The sequence below is a fragment of the Podarcis muralis genome, chromosome 13 (assembly GCF_964188315.1).
Source record: "Podarcis muralis chromosome 13, rPodMur119.hap1.1, whole genome shotgun sequence".
In the NCBI taxonomy this organism is placed as follows: Eukaryota; Metazoa; Chordata; class Lepidosauria; order Squamata; family Lacertidae; genus Podarcis; species Podarcis muralis.
In genome coordinates, this window is record NC_135667.1 from 35,435,689 (window position 1) to 35,449,624 (window position 13,936).

The 13,936-nt window shown below is 47.5% G+C and overlaps 1 protein-coding gene across 2 annotated transcripts in view; it reads left to right on the forward strand.

Moving 5' to 3' along the window:
• ITGA3 (integrin subunit alpha 3) overlaps positions 1 to 13,936 on the forward strand; it is a 98,507-nt gene that overhangs the window by 65,688 nt on the left and 18,883 nt on the right. For both annotated transcript variants that reach the window (XR_013390438.1, XM_077917366.1), the window contains exons 11-18: positions 2,778 to 2,845; positions 4,265 to 4,401; positions 7,106 to 7,252; positions 9,049 to 9,146; positions 9,331 to 9,496; positions 11,001 to 11,069; positions 12,610 to 12,689; positions 13,676 to 13,753. Coding sequence is in view for 1 of the 2 variants with exons in the window: in XM_077917366.1 (XP_077773492.1) it covers positions 2,778 to 2,845; positions 4,265 to 4,401; positions 7,106 to 7,252; positions 9,049 to 9,146; positions 9,331 to 9,496; positions 11,001 to 11,069; positions 12,610 to 12,689; positions 13,676 to 13,753 (843 nt within the window). In the remaining variant the exon portion in view is untranslated. The remainder of the gene's footprint in view (positions 1 to 2,777; positions 2,846 to 4,264; positions 4,402 to 7,105; positions 7,253 to 9,048; positions 9,147 to 9,330; positions 9,497 to 11,000; positions 11,070 to 12,609; positions 12,690 to 13,675; positions 13,754 to 13,936) is intronic.

The window sequence follows — 13,936 nt, forward strand, 5'->3', positions numbered from 1 at the left end:
TTACCACTCTCAACTGGAGCTACTGAAAAAACAGAAAAACAAGAAACTCTCTAACCTTTCCAACCTACAGGCTACCAATCAAAACAAGATCAACAATATTGTCAATCTCTCACAGCAAGCACTCAGCCCAGCTGAGGAATCAGTCCTTTCACGTGTACTGTCATTCTGCCCTGCCAAATCCCCACACATGATTCAGTTCTACGGGGACTTGGAAGCATTTTTCCGCCGTTTACGCCTGAAGGAGTATTTTCAACACACACAACAACAAGACAAAGCAGAACAAGCAACAACTTCACAACACAACACCTCTCAACCCACTGGAGAACAACCACCATCCTCCCAACAGAACACTGACCACCAACTACCACCGAAAAAGTGTTACACAAAAAGAGACTCCACATGGACTCCTCCTGATGGACGCAATACCACACTGGACTTGTACATTGACTGCTTCCGCCACAGAATACAAACAGATGTGACCAGAAAACACCACCGCTTACAACAAAATCTAAACCATGCTGAAAGGAGAGCCATAGATAATCTCAGAAACAACCCAGACATTATAATTAAAGAAGCAGACAAAGGTGGAGCTGTCGTCATCATGAACAAAACTGACTACATCCAGGAGGCTCACAGACAACTTTCCAATACCGCCTTTTACATAAAATTGGACTCAGACCCCACACAAGAATACAAAAAAGAACTGAACAAGATTGTTAAGGAGCTACCCCCACACATCCAAGAACAGATCCTCACCAACACACCAACAGAACCTCGACCAGGAACTTTCTATCTTCTACCTAAAATACACAAACCAGGAAATCCAGGACGCCCCATCATTTCAGGTATTGGCACTATCACAGTGGGTGTCTCCGGTTATATGGACACTGTTCTGAAACCATATGCCATCAGTGCTCCCAGCTATGTACGTGACACCACAGATTTCCTGAGGAAAATACAATCTTTAAATAATCTTCCCAACAACACTATACTAGCTACTATGGATGTGGAATCTCTGTATACCAACATCCCACACAACGATGGTTTACAAGCTATAAGGAACACCATTTCAGATAAAACCACAGCGGACTTTGCCACCAAACTCTGCCAATTTGTCCTTACCCACAACAACTTCAAATTCGGTGATGACCTGTTCCTTCAGATCAGCGGCACAGCAATGGGCACCCGCATGGCCCCACAGTATGCCAACATCTTCATGGCAGATTTAGAACAACGTTTCCTAAACTCCTACCCACTCAAACCTCTCTTGTACCTGCGATACATTGATGATATTTTTATCATCTGGACACATGGTCAACAGACCCTGAACACCTTCCACCAGAAATTCAATGATTTTCACCCCACAATCAACCTAACAATGAATCAATCTATGCAAGAAATACATTTTTTGGACACTACTATAAAAATACAGGATGGGCGCATAGACACCACCTTATACCGTAAACCAACTGACCGACAAACATATCTACATGCCTCTAGCCACCATCCCAAACATACCAAACAGTCCATTGTTTATAGCCAGGCACTACGTTACAGCCGTATCTGTTCCAATTCTACAGACAGAGACTCTCACCTAAGAGATCTACAGCAAACCTTTTTAGAACTAAAATACCCAGCAGATGAAGTTAGACAACAGATCAACAGAGCCAGACTGATACCCAGAGAGAACTTGCTGCAAGACAGACCCAAAAAAGAAAATAACAGAACTCCTCTAGTCATCACATACAGCTCCCAAGTTAAAACAGTACAACGCATCATCAGAGATCTACAACCTCTCCTGGACAATGACAGTTCTCTTTCTCAAGCTCTGGGAGGAAGACCTTTCATTGCCTACAGACAGCCACCCAATCTTAAACAACTCCTAACCCACAATAATACTACAACCAGACTTAACACGGACACTGGCACCAGAGCCTGCAATAAACCCAGATGCCAACTTTGCTGCCACATACACCCGGACAACACCATTACTGGCCCCAACAACATCACACACACCATCTCTGGACTATTTAATTGCTCATCGTCTAACATTGTGTATGCCATCAAATGCCAACAGTGTCCTTCAGCTCTCTATATTGGACAAACAGGCCAAACCTTACGCCAAAGAATTAACGGACATAAATCTGACATCAAGAATCACAAGACAGAGAAACCAGTAGGAGAACACTTCAATCTCCCAGGACATTCTATACAAGATCTCAAAGTAGCTGTTTTACTACAAAGGAATTTCAGAAATAGACTGGAAAGAGAAGCTGCTGAATTGCAAATCATTACCAAACTTAAAACCATGGAGACACCTGGCCTGAATAAAGACATTGGATTCTTATCTCACTATACATGACAAAGCCATTTTTCACCTTCTCACCCCTTGCTTTTTCCTGTAAGACCTACTGCAGTCGTTAATAGTCGTCAACAGGCTCATCACAGCTATCTGCCAATCACCCATCCCCACCCTCCTCTGAGTAATACCCCTCCCCACCTTCTCACTATATAGAAGGATCTGGCAACTTCTGTTTCAGTGTATCTGAAGAAGTGTGCATGCACACGAAAGCTCATACCAAGAACTAACTTAGTTGGTCTTTAAGGTGCTACTGGAAGGAATTTTTTTTGTTTTAAGACCCATGTTATGTAGTCTACACCCCTGCCTGGAGGAATCTGTGTTTACTCCCATCTCATCCTGCTCCAAGACTTCCGGGTCAATCACATTTCTCTCTTTCTTTCTCTCTCCTTTCCCTTCCCACCTCCTCAACTAACAGCATCAAGGTGCAGCTCTGCTTCTCCTATTCCCAAAGCGCGGGAAACCCGACATACAAGGAAACCATAAGTGAGTAGAAGTTCCATTCGAGAGGGATTTTGTTTTTCAGGAGAGAAGTTTGGGGGCTCATTCTCTGGCAGACGCACAAGCCCTGAGCTTGAACTGTCGCTCCTAAATGTATGTGGGTATTATGGATATGCCCAGAGGCACCTTCGTCTTTCAGTCTTGCCTTTTCCTGGGTTTAGGTTAAACCGTTACCAGCACTGCTTTGGGAGGAAGAGCAGGGCAGAAATTAAATGGATAGATAAATAAATAAATATATAAGTCGCACCCAAAGCTCATTTTCCTTTCTGGAGCTTTCTCAGAACTTCAACTTGAACCCGGCCCTTACCAGGGGCTTAGGCCCAGAATGCAACAGCCGAGCTGAGGTGGAGGCAGGGCCGGCCCATCCAGGAGGCAGAGTGAAGCAGATGCCTCGGGCGGCAGAATCCCATAGGGCACTGACCCCGCGGGCACACAGCCCGCCCCTGCTTCCACTGGGGTCACGTTACAGCGATGGCTGCGGCTTCTGGCGAGATCTCGTGAGAGTTCTGTGAGATCTCACGAGATGTCGCCAGAAGCTGCCAAGTGATGGAGAAAACAATAATTTCATAAACTGTATCATTTTGGTTATTCCATTTTCTTTTCTACCGCTTACACTGAAAAGGCCTGTGCCTGCTTACTTTTTGCAGTACAGAACTAGTTGTTTTCAGGCACTGTATGTAACAAATGTCCCTCCCAGAACATGGAAAAAACATAAACTTTTAGAATCTATGGCGGCCGTTGTACGCAAGAGAAGGGAATCGTCTAGGCATGGTCGTTGTGATTAATCTTGAATTGCTGACAAAAGAGGATAGTGGGAGACATTTAATGAACAGGAAAATGAGCCAAAGTCTTATTAAAGACATTGAAAAATGATTTTAATCTCAGGATGTTATGACGAGGGCTGATCCTGCAGACTAAAATGATTTTGATTGGTTCAGGATGGTAACATTTGGTGGCAACTGCCAAGATTCCTATAATCCTTTGACTGGTGAAATGAAATCACCAGGGGTGTAAGAAACATTGCTTTGGGTGTGATTCTTCGCCGCCACCTCCTTATTTTCGAGGCTGTCCCTCTGCCTGTTTGTATTTCAATAAAGGCTTCTGTTTTCACTTGGAGCCGGCATCCTTTTCAATTGGGTTTCTGGGAGGGATACCTCCATAGAGGAACTCCTTTTTTAATTTATCCATCACATGCTCCCCCGGTAAGCGAGGATTCGGCAGGATGGGGGGTGGAGACGACGGGAGCAGCGCTTTCCTGTTTTGCCTCAGGCGGCAAAATGGGTCAGGCTGCTTCTGGGTGGAGAGAGTGGGGTGCACATGTGCCTCAGTTTGCCTGCTGAGTCTTGGCAGTGCCTCTGGCCTGTTTTCCCCACCCTGTCACTTCCCCTCCGCATCTCATTTCAGAGTTGAACTACATGGTGGAAGCTGACCGGGACCGCCGTCCTCCTCGGGTATATTTTGCCAGGACACAGTCCGCAGTCTACAAGGGACAGTTTTCCATGCCAAGGGAGAAGTGTCAGACCCTGGAAGTCCTCTTGCGGGTAAGGTGAGGGCAGTGGGCAATTTAAGCGATACATTTGGATGGCTGGGTGTGAGCGAAATATGGCCTAATAATAATAATAATAATAATAATAATTTATTATTTATACCCCACCCATCTGGCTGGGTTTCCCCAGCCACTCTGGGCTTAGTGGTGCATTGCGCCAGGGCGCCGGGCTCTCAGGGGTGCCCCAGTGAGTGGGGGAGCTGGGTGCCCCTCCCCTTTCTCTGCATGCCCACCAGCTGCACTCCACCAACCATAAGGCTGGCGGGCATGCAGCTTCCCTCCCCAGCCTCCTCAGGAGGAGATTGATATGGCTGGCAGGTGCACATTAGTGACCATGTGATGATTTAGCTTATGGATTTTATTGTTTAATGTTTTTATTTGTACATGGGGGTACTTTTATAGCTCTGTATGGCAGTGTTTCCCAACCGGTGTTCTGCGGCACACTAGTGTGCCGCCGGATGTTGCCTAGTGTGCCGTGGGAGGGAGGCGGGCGAGTCGGGCTAATCCTCCGACGAGCTCCACCTCCAGACCCATTGCTCAAATCCTTTAACCCAGGAGGGCGGGGAGGGGGGGGGGAGAAAGAGAAAAAAGAAAGGGTGGAAAAAAAGAAGGGGAAGAGAAAATATTTTTTAAAAAAAAGGAAAGAGAGGGAAAAAAGCGAGGGATGGAGGAAGGGGAATAAATAGAAGGGGAGGACAATGAAGAGGGGCGGGGCTTGGCAGGCAGCAGATAACTGGGGAGGGGGCGTGGCTGGCGGCGGCTCAAGGCAGGAAGGGAGGAGCTGCCTCGCGGAGAGTCTTGGGCTGCAGAGATTTCCCGTTCAGGAGCGCGGGAGGCACCTCCTCCTCTTCCTCCTCCTCCTCCAGGAGAGAGGGTGGTCCGCCCCACCGAGTCGGGCCTGCTCAAGCGTGGGAGCCTATAGTTAGAGCTCAGCTCCTTTTCTTGCCTTCCCCGCCCCCCACGGAGCACATTTTCCTCGCCCCCCAACCCCCGCATGTAGAATAGAAGCCCTCCAGCCTCCACGGTGCACAAACTCTCCCCTCTGCAACGAAGCGCTTTGTTGCATATCTTTGGTGAGGTTTTTAGGCAGTCTTGGTGCACCTTAAATCAGCGCTAATTGCGCCTGGACGCAGTATTTACTTCGGAGTAGGCCCCCTTCTCCCCCCCCCCTCGGTAGCACCTGACGTTGCTATTCGTATCATCAGGTTTGTTTGTTGATAATTTAATTGTTTTAAAAGCATCATGCTAAAGAGCTCTCTCCCACCCCCAGACCCTTGGGCAAAACAGAAACACACACATACACAAACACAGAGATTGAGCCCTGCAGGTTTTATGAAATGAATGGATTCTGAATGCCTGTTTCAGTGGCTTGTCCGCCTTAGGCTGCTGGGCCAGACACCTGTTACACGGTGCAGTCCGTAAGCTGTGAGCGCTGCTACCTGCCGCCGAGACCACGTAACGACAGTCTTGAAAGACCTACATTGGCTCCCAGTACCTTTCCGAGCACAATTCAAAGTGTTGGTGCTGACCTTTAAAGCCCTAAGCGGTTTCGGTCCAGTATTCCTGAAGTAGCGTCTCCGCCACCATTGTTCAGCCCAGACACTGAGATCCAGTGCCAAGGGCCTTCTGGCAATTCCCTCACTGTGAAAAGTGAGGTTACAGGGAACCAGGCAGAGGGCCTTCTCAGTAGTGGCGCCCGCCCTGTGGAATGCCCTCCCATCAGACATCAAAGAGATAACCATTACCTTCTATGCTGTTACAATTTTTTTTTTTTTTTTTTTTTTACATAAGTAAAAAGTGACCTTTCCCCATCTGGCATGGTGGTGTGCCTCGAGATTTTTTTCATGAAACAAGTGTGCCTTTGCCCAAAAAAGGTTGGGAAACACTGCTGTATGGTATACGTAATGTTTTAATAAGATAAATGTTTTAAGTCTTTTTTATCAATTCAGTATATTTTCTGTAGGTAAAAGCCTCAGCGCCTAGGGCTTGCCGATCGAAAGGTCGGCAGTTCGAATCCCCGCAGCGGGGTGCGCTCCAGCTGCTCGGTCCCAGCGCCTGCCAACCTAGCAGTTCGAAAGCACCCCCGGGTGCAAGTAGATAAATAGGGACCGCTTACTAGCGGGAAGGTAAACGGCGTTTCCGTGTGCGGCTCTGGCTCACCAGAGCAGCTTCGTCACGCTGGCCACGTGACCCAGAAGTGTCTCCGGACAGCGCTGGCCCCCGGCCTCTTGAGTGAGATGGGCGCACAACCCTAGAGTCTGTCAAGACTGGCCCGTACAGGCAGGGGTACCTTTACCTTTACCTTTTATATTTTCTTTTAATTGTCAAATAATTCTGTGTACATTGCGGCAGCCTTTGGCTATGTGCAATAAAACTGACTGAGACTGAGACGGAGACTCTCCTCCTGAGGAGGCTTGGGAGGGGCGCAACCTCACTCCCAAGCCTCTGTGGGGATCGCTCTCTCACAGTGGCGTGGGGGAGACTTGCGCCCCCCAATGGCTGGCAGTGCGCAGCTATGGCCACCCCAACACTATCTGTGGTAATTTGGAGGCACTGGGTGGATATTTGCACCCCGGCGCTGCATCTGCTAAAGATGGCCCTGGAGATGACCCTCTGAGCTTTCAAATTCCTCGACAGAGTACAATCACTCAGAACTGGGTGGAGGGCTTTCTGCAATGAACTCTTCCCTTGCTCTGCAGGCTGATATGCGGGACAAGCTGCACCCCATTGCATTCTCCATGAACTATTCCCTTGCCGAGAAGCCCATGCGGTTCCAGTTGGGCCTGCGCTCGCTTGATGCGTTTCCTGTCTTGAACGAGGATCAATCCCGTGAGAATCGGACTGAGGTGAGCGCCATGCAGTAATCCAAAGCATTTCCCCTCCCCAAAGCCGCTCCTCTTCGCGGAAGCTCATTCGCTGTTGAATTTCTTTGTCTCCTCCCCCCGCCTTCTGCCTTCTGCCGGGTTGCTCAGTGTGGTTTTCCCATACTGCTCTTCTTTCTGCCCCTAGGATCTCACCACTTTCTGCTAATTGCACTGACCTTTCAGTTATGCCGCAGGCGCTGCTTTATTTGCCAACGTTCTTTCTTTTTTTTAAAAAAAGTATTTATTTATTTATCTAAATAATACAGAAAAAAAGAGAACATCAACAGAAAAAAAAGAAATTTACAAAGAAAAAGAAAAAACAGTTCAAAAACACTGAAAACAAATAACTTGTTGTACAGTATTCCCCACCCACCCACCCGCAGCTTCCCTCTGCCACAGTTCGACTTCTTTAACTCTCTATCTCCACATTTATCCTTGCATTCTCCAAATATATTGTTATTTCTCCTTCTTTTATCTCTTTTCTTTTCCATTTCACACATATACTTTACATTTTTATTCTAAGCATATTAGCATATCTTTCTTAGAACAATACTTTAACGTATAATCTTCGAAACATTTCCATTCCTTTTTAAATTTTTGATTTGACTGATATCTTACAATTGATGTGAGCTTTGCCAGTTCTATTTGCCAACATTCCTTTTGCTGGCTCCTTCCCCCGCATCAGTTAGAATGTCTGTGCATATTCCTAAATTTGGTCCAGCAGCTTAAGTTTAAGCCAACTACAGGTCGGGGTCTCTTGCAAACGGGTAACACATGCACACTAAGGTGAGTTATGTACATGCACACACATATGTACAAACGCAGACAAATGTCTGTGAGAAATTGTCTCCGGTTTCCCATCATCAGCCTTCGTAGATCCAGCATCCAATTTGCCCTCTGGCACCATCTGGTGGGAAAGCCTGTTCACCATCATTTTAGAGACAGAACAAAATAACCTCCTGAAAAATGAGTTGCTTGGGCTCGTGCAGGTAGATTAGTTTTCTGTGATGCTGGCCTTTGTGCAGTCGTCGTGTGATGACTTTGACATGTGCTTGTGTTTCACGTTAAATATGTCAAGTGGGCCAGCCAAAATTTGAGAGTCCCTTCACAGCGCAATATTTATTTTGTTTGGATGGTTGATATCCTGCCATTTGGTTGACTGATCTTCAAGATGGCTTGCAGGTTATACACCGGATTTATGTATAAGCTAAACAAGCTATAGCTTAGGGCCCCACTCTCTTACGCCAGCTGGTTAGATCAGCCACACCATGCCGGTGGGCCTTGTTCACATAAAGCAATGGAGCAAGTCGAAATATTGTGGTATTACAAGTGGCACATTGGTTGTCAAACTTAATCCGTTCCCGGAGTCCGTTTGACTCCCAGAACCATTCGAAAACCAAGGCACGGCTTCCGATTGGCTGCAGGAGCTTCCTGGACTCCATTGTAAGACGTGTTGAACGTTCAGCTTCCAAAAAACATTTGCAAACCAGAACACCCACTTCCGGGTTTGCAGCGTTCAGAAGCCAATTTGTTCGGGAGCCAAGGTACCACTGTATATAGATTATTATTGAATGTATAGGTACTAGTTTGATACTTTCTGTAGTATACTGGGGTGTGTGTGTGTGTGTGTGTATACACACACACACACACACACACACACATACACTACACACACACACACAGAGACATATATATATATACTGGTATATAATTGTTGATACAGAAATTTTAAAAACCCGACTAGATTGTAACAATAGCAACAACTCTACCGCTTTCAGATTCAGTTCAAGAAGCAATGTGGAACAGACAACAAATGCAACAGCAACCTGAAGATTAAGGCTGTCTTTTTAAATGACCAGAACCAGAAGTTGCCCAGGTGAGAAATGCGTTCCCTTTGCACCCTCACTGGCTCGCCACTAGGGGCAGCAGCACACAGACTTTGCACATCTGACGTTCTTTCCCTGGCACCTCCAGAGAGATAACTAGGAGGTGGGTGGGTGGACAGCCCTGCTCTGCCTCTGGCCACCCCCCTCCCATCTGTGCCATCTCCCCCGATGCAGGCGGAATGGGATGCAGGTGTTGCAGTACAGCCGTGATGTCAAGAAACTGAACCTGGGCATCAGCGTCACAAATATACCGTCGTCACCCACGAATGGAGAAGATGCTCATGAGGCTTTCCTCAACATCACGTTCCCGCCCTCTCTGCTGCCTTCCTCTGTCCGGCCGGTGAGAGACTGCACCCCCCCCCCCTTTTTATATAAAAATAAGGAGAATATATATGTGATTTTTCAAAAAACAAATCAATTACGAAGCAATAAAGTGATTCAAAAAGAAAAAAGTACACAAAACACTGTAAAGAGGAATATATATATATATATATATATATATATATATATATATATATATGAATATAAACAAAGATGCCCTAATCCAGGTGTCAGGGAACTGACATCAGAGACACGGGAGAAGGAGAGGGTCTCAGATTCTGCAGGTGAAGGTCCTAGCACAAGGGGGAGACTCAGCTTGGTGGAAGGGGAAGGAAATACGTGTGACACCAAGAGTCCAGGAGAGCAATGGGAGGAGGAGGTGGAAGGGCTCCGGGATTCTTCCCTGGAAGTCAGTGAAGAGAGCCCAGGCACTCCGCTACCCACGCCCACCCTGCGCAGGAGACTCCCGCGCAAGGAGAGGCGGAGATGATTAGGTGTCAAACAGCTTTTATGCTGGCAGAGGTTTAAGAAACGCCCACAGACAGATTCTGCCAGTGGCTGAGGCAGTCAAGCGGAGATGGGCTGTGCAGTCCGAAGGGTTTAACCAGGCAACCAAGCACCCAAACGGGGTCGGCTCACGCACGAGTAACTCCAAACCACTACACCAGGCATAGGCAATAGGCAAACTCGGCCCTCCATATGTTTTGGGACTACAACTTCCATCATCCCTGGCTAACAGGACCAGTGGTGAATGGTATAGAATAATAGTATTCAGTTGTTAGGTAGGTTCATCTGGCAACCTGTCTAAGGCCATCCAAGGACTGGGAAGGAGGATTTGGATTGGGGTAAGTGGGGAAAACCTTGGACCTTCCATATGTTGCCCCATAAACTTTGACCACGGCTTGATGGGAGTCATGAATGAGCCAGCTCCCAGGAACGGTTTGCAGCCAGCTGAAGAAAGCAGCCAGGAACAGAGAGGGTTAACAGCCATGCAGGATGAGCAGCGGCTAGTGCCAACACCCCGACCCCCTTGGAATGCCAGCTGATAAGGGAATGACTGAGAGCAGGCTAGAACGCATTCAAAGAACAAACAGGTGGGAAATAGACAGCCTCTCAGAGAATGGGGAAGAGGCGGGAGCTGACCCACTGAGTCCGAGGTCTCGCTGAATGGGAGGGCTGCAAGATAGGAAGCAAAACAAAAGACGTATGAAGTGAAAGTTCAGTTGCTTCTGGTCACGCCGGAAGCAGTCTTCAGAAGGGTCATCTTGATTGATGATGGCGGAGGCTGTGTTAAAGCCGACCGGAGCTATCAGTTTGTTTTGAGAATAAAGCATCCTTTTCAATTAACTATGCTCACTGTGTTATCAAGCCGGGAACTAGACTCCCGACAATGGGGCTGGTGGAAGTTGCCCCTGTCTGAGCGCAACATTTGCTGCACCACATCGAGTCTGCTTTTGTATAGAAGTGTCGAAACGCTGACGAAATAAGGCAATATTCAGCAAGGTGGCCTTTTCTTTCTTCAGAGCGGCACCTGCAGGTTCGAGGAGACGGTGATATGTGAGCTCGGCAACCCTTTCAAAATGGACCAGCGGGTGAGTTGTTTTGGGTCCAGGTGTTTCAGAAAGGTGAGGGTTCTGAAGTGGGAGACTCAAACTGTGACATCTCATCCAGCACAAAAGATGTGTTCAGGCCTTGGCCCCCTTAGTGACCCTTGGGACTTGGAAATAACAAAACACTGGAACCTTTGACCTGCTCCCAGCCTGCATTCACATTTAAAGCGCTCTCTCGCACACACAGAGAATCCCAGGAACTGTCGTTTGCTAAGGGGGCTGGGGAATCATAGTTCTGTGAGGGGTAAACTACGTTTCTTAGAATCCCTGGAGTAGAAAGCCCTGTATTCTAAATGGGTGTTCAATATTTTCTCAATGTATGGTATGGGTGTTCATATATTCTGAGGTAAACTACAATTTTCAGGATTCTCGGCGGGAGGATTCTTGTCTTTTAAATGTATCGTGTGTAGACAGCCCCAGTGTGCCATTGAGGGAGAGCAGACATACGGTACCAGAGTCAGATCACATGTAATTATTCCTCAGGAATGATCTTCGTAGGCGGGGAATATGCAGAAGAAACAATTTTGAGGAGATATGGAAGGTGTTTGTAGAATTTGTACTGCTAAAACGGAAAGGGCTCAAACCATCGCAAGAGGTGTTGAAATTTTGGGAGGTTGGAGACTTACAATGGAATGGTCTCGGTGGTGGGGTGCACATTTTTATTCTTATTTATTTATGTTTGGGTTTTTTTAAAGGAATGGTTTTTGTTTGTTCATGCAACATTTTTGCACCTTACCCATCCGATTAAAAAAGCACAATACAGTGGTGCCTCGCAAGACGAAAAGAATCGGTTCCGCGAGTCTCTTCGTCTAGCGGTTTTTTCGTCTCGCGAAGCAACCCTATTAGCGGCTTAGCGGATTAGCGCTATTAGCGGTTCAGCGGCTTAGCGGCTATTAAAGGCTTAGCGGCTTAGCGGCTAAAAGGCTATTAGCGGCTTAGCGGCTATTAAAGGCTTAGGGCTTAGCGGCTAAAAGGCTATTAGTGGCTTAGCGGCTATTAAAGGCTTAGCGGCTTAGCGGCTAAAAGGCTATTAGCGGCTTAGCGGCTTAGAAAAGGGGGGGAGCAAAAAAAATCGCAAGACTCGCAAGACGTTTCCGCCTTGTGAAGCAAGCCCATAGGGAAAATCGTCTTGCGAAGCGCATCGAAAAACGGAAAACCCTTTCGTCTAGCGGGTTTTTCGTCTTGCGAGGCATTCATCTTACGGGGCACTACTGTAGTTAAAAACCTATCAAATCCCATCAAAGTATCACCCATCAGTGTAACAGAGTACTATACCACACAATAGGTAAAATAAAAACATTTTCCTTTTATATTTAAAGAGTGCTGCTGAGGGCAGGGTGGAGGGAGATAAATGAATATCTTCTAAGAGGGAGTTCCATATGTAGGGTGTTGCTGCTGCAGTGTTAGGTTTATATCCCCTTATTTGACCAGTAGTTGAAATGCTGGTTCTTCTGATTTGCTTCTGCAACCTGCAGCAAAGCATGCTGGGTAACCAGGTTGTGCACTCTTGCCTCCTTTCCAGGCAGAGCTGACTATCACGTTTGAAGTTACTGGAGTTACGCTAAACACTCAAGATGTCACCGTGCAGGTGGAGCCTTCCACGTGAGTCTTCTCCCCGGGGCTAAATAGTTGCGGTTGGAAATGGGAATATGCACCAGGAAGCACAGTCAGTACTAGTGTACTTTGGTATAGCAGTTTGAAAGCACACCAGTGCAAGTAGATAAATAGGTACCGCTGCGGTGGGAAGGTAAACAGCGTTTCCATGCGCTCTGGTTTACGTCACAGTGTTCCGTTGCACCAGAATCGGTTTAGTCCTGCTGGCCACATGACCTGGAAAGCTGTCTGTGGACAAACGCCAGCTTCCTTGGCCTGAAATCGAAATGAGCGGCACCACCCCATAGATGCCTTTGACTGGACTTAACTATCCAGGGGTCCTTTACCTTCATCTTTACCTTTTACTTGGGTATTGACTGAAGGGCTGCAGGGCCGGTCCACCCATGTGGCAAGGTGAGGCAACCGCCTTGGACGGCAAAATCCACATGAGCCACACAAGGAACGCGTCACCCACTGTTGCTCCATTGCTGTGGTGGCAGCGACGGCTTTGGTGCACTCCTTGGAGGCTGGATCTGTCACCTCCCAAAATACAGCAGATAATTGGAGAATAGGAGGTGCTGCCGGTCTTCTCCCAAATGACAGGGGGTGTCCTCTGGGGTCTCCTGGGGTCTGCACCCACCTGACATGATTCAGGGTGGGTCTCTTTCCCTGCAACAACCTTTGAGTCCCACTCCAAACATCTGGCAAGGTTGAGTTGATTCCCCGACTTGTTCCCAATGTAGCTCTTCACTCACTCCTTCTTCCCTGGTGGGTAGGACACCATTTTGTGGTTTGCCTCTGGTGCCGCAAAGTCTTGGGCCAACCCTAGAAGGACTGGTGTGGGTAGGGACCTCTGTGTGGACTCACCCCACATGGCCTAGGGCTTCTCGCATGACTCTACTGAGGAGGGAAGGGGCGCTGTATTTGTTGACTGTTAAGCATCCCATCTTAGAGGCTGCGACTGACCTCTCTGAACAATGTCCTGTCCCTAATAGGATCAGCTATCAAGAAGATCTCGCACCCGTGTCGGCAGTCCTGTTGGTAGACTACACCATTGATGCTTCATTGAGCATGTGCGTATCCACCGCGATGTTTGACGTGGGTTTAAAAAAGAAGTGATACAATCAAATCTTGGTTCTGGAACGTATTCTATTCTGGAAGACCGTTCGACTTCCAAAACATTCAACAACCGAAAACTGAAAGCGGAAACCTCAATACAATAGGGAAACTCAAAATGGAAGCCACGTCGGACGTTC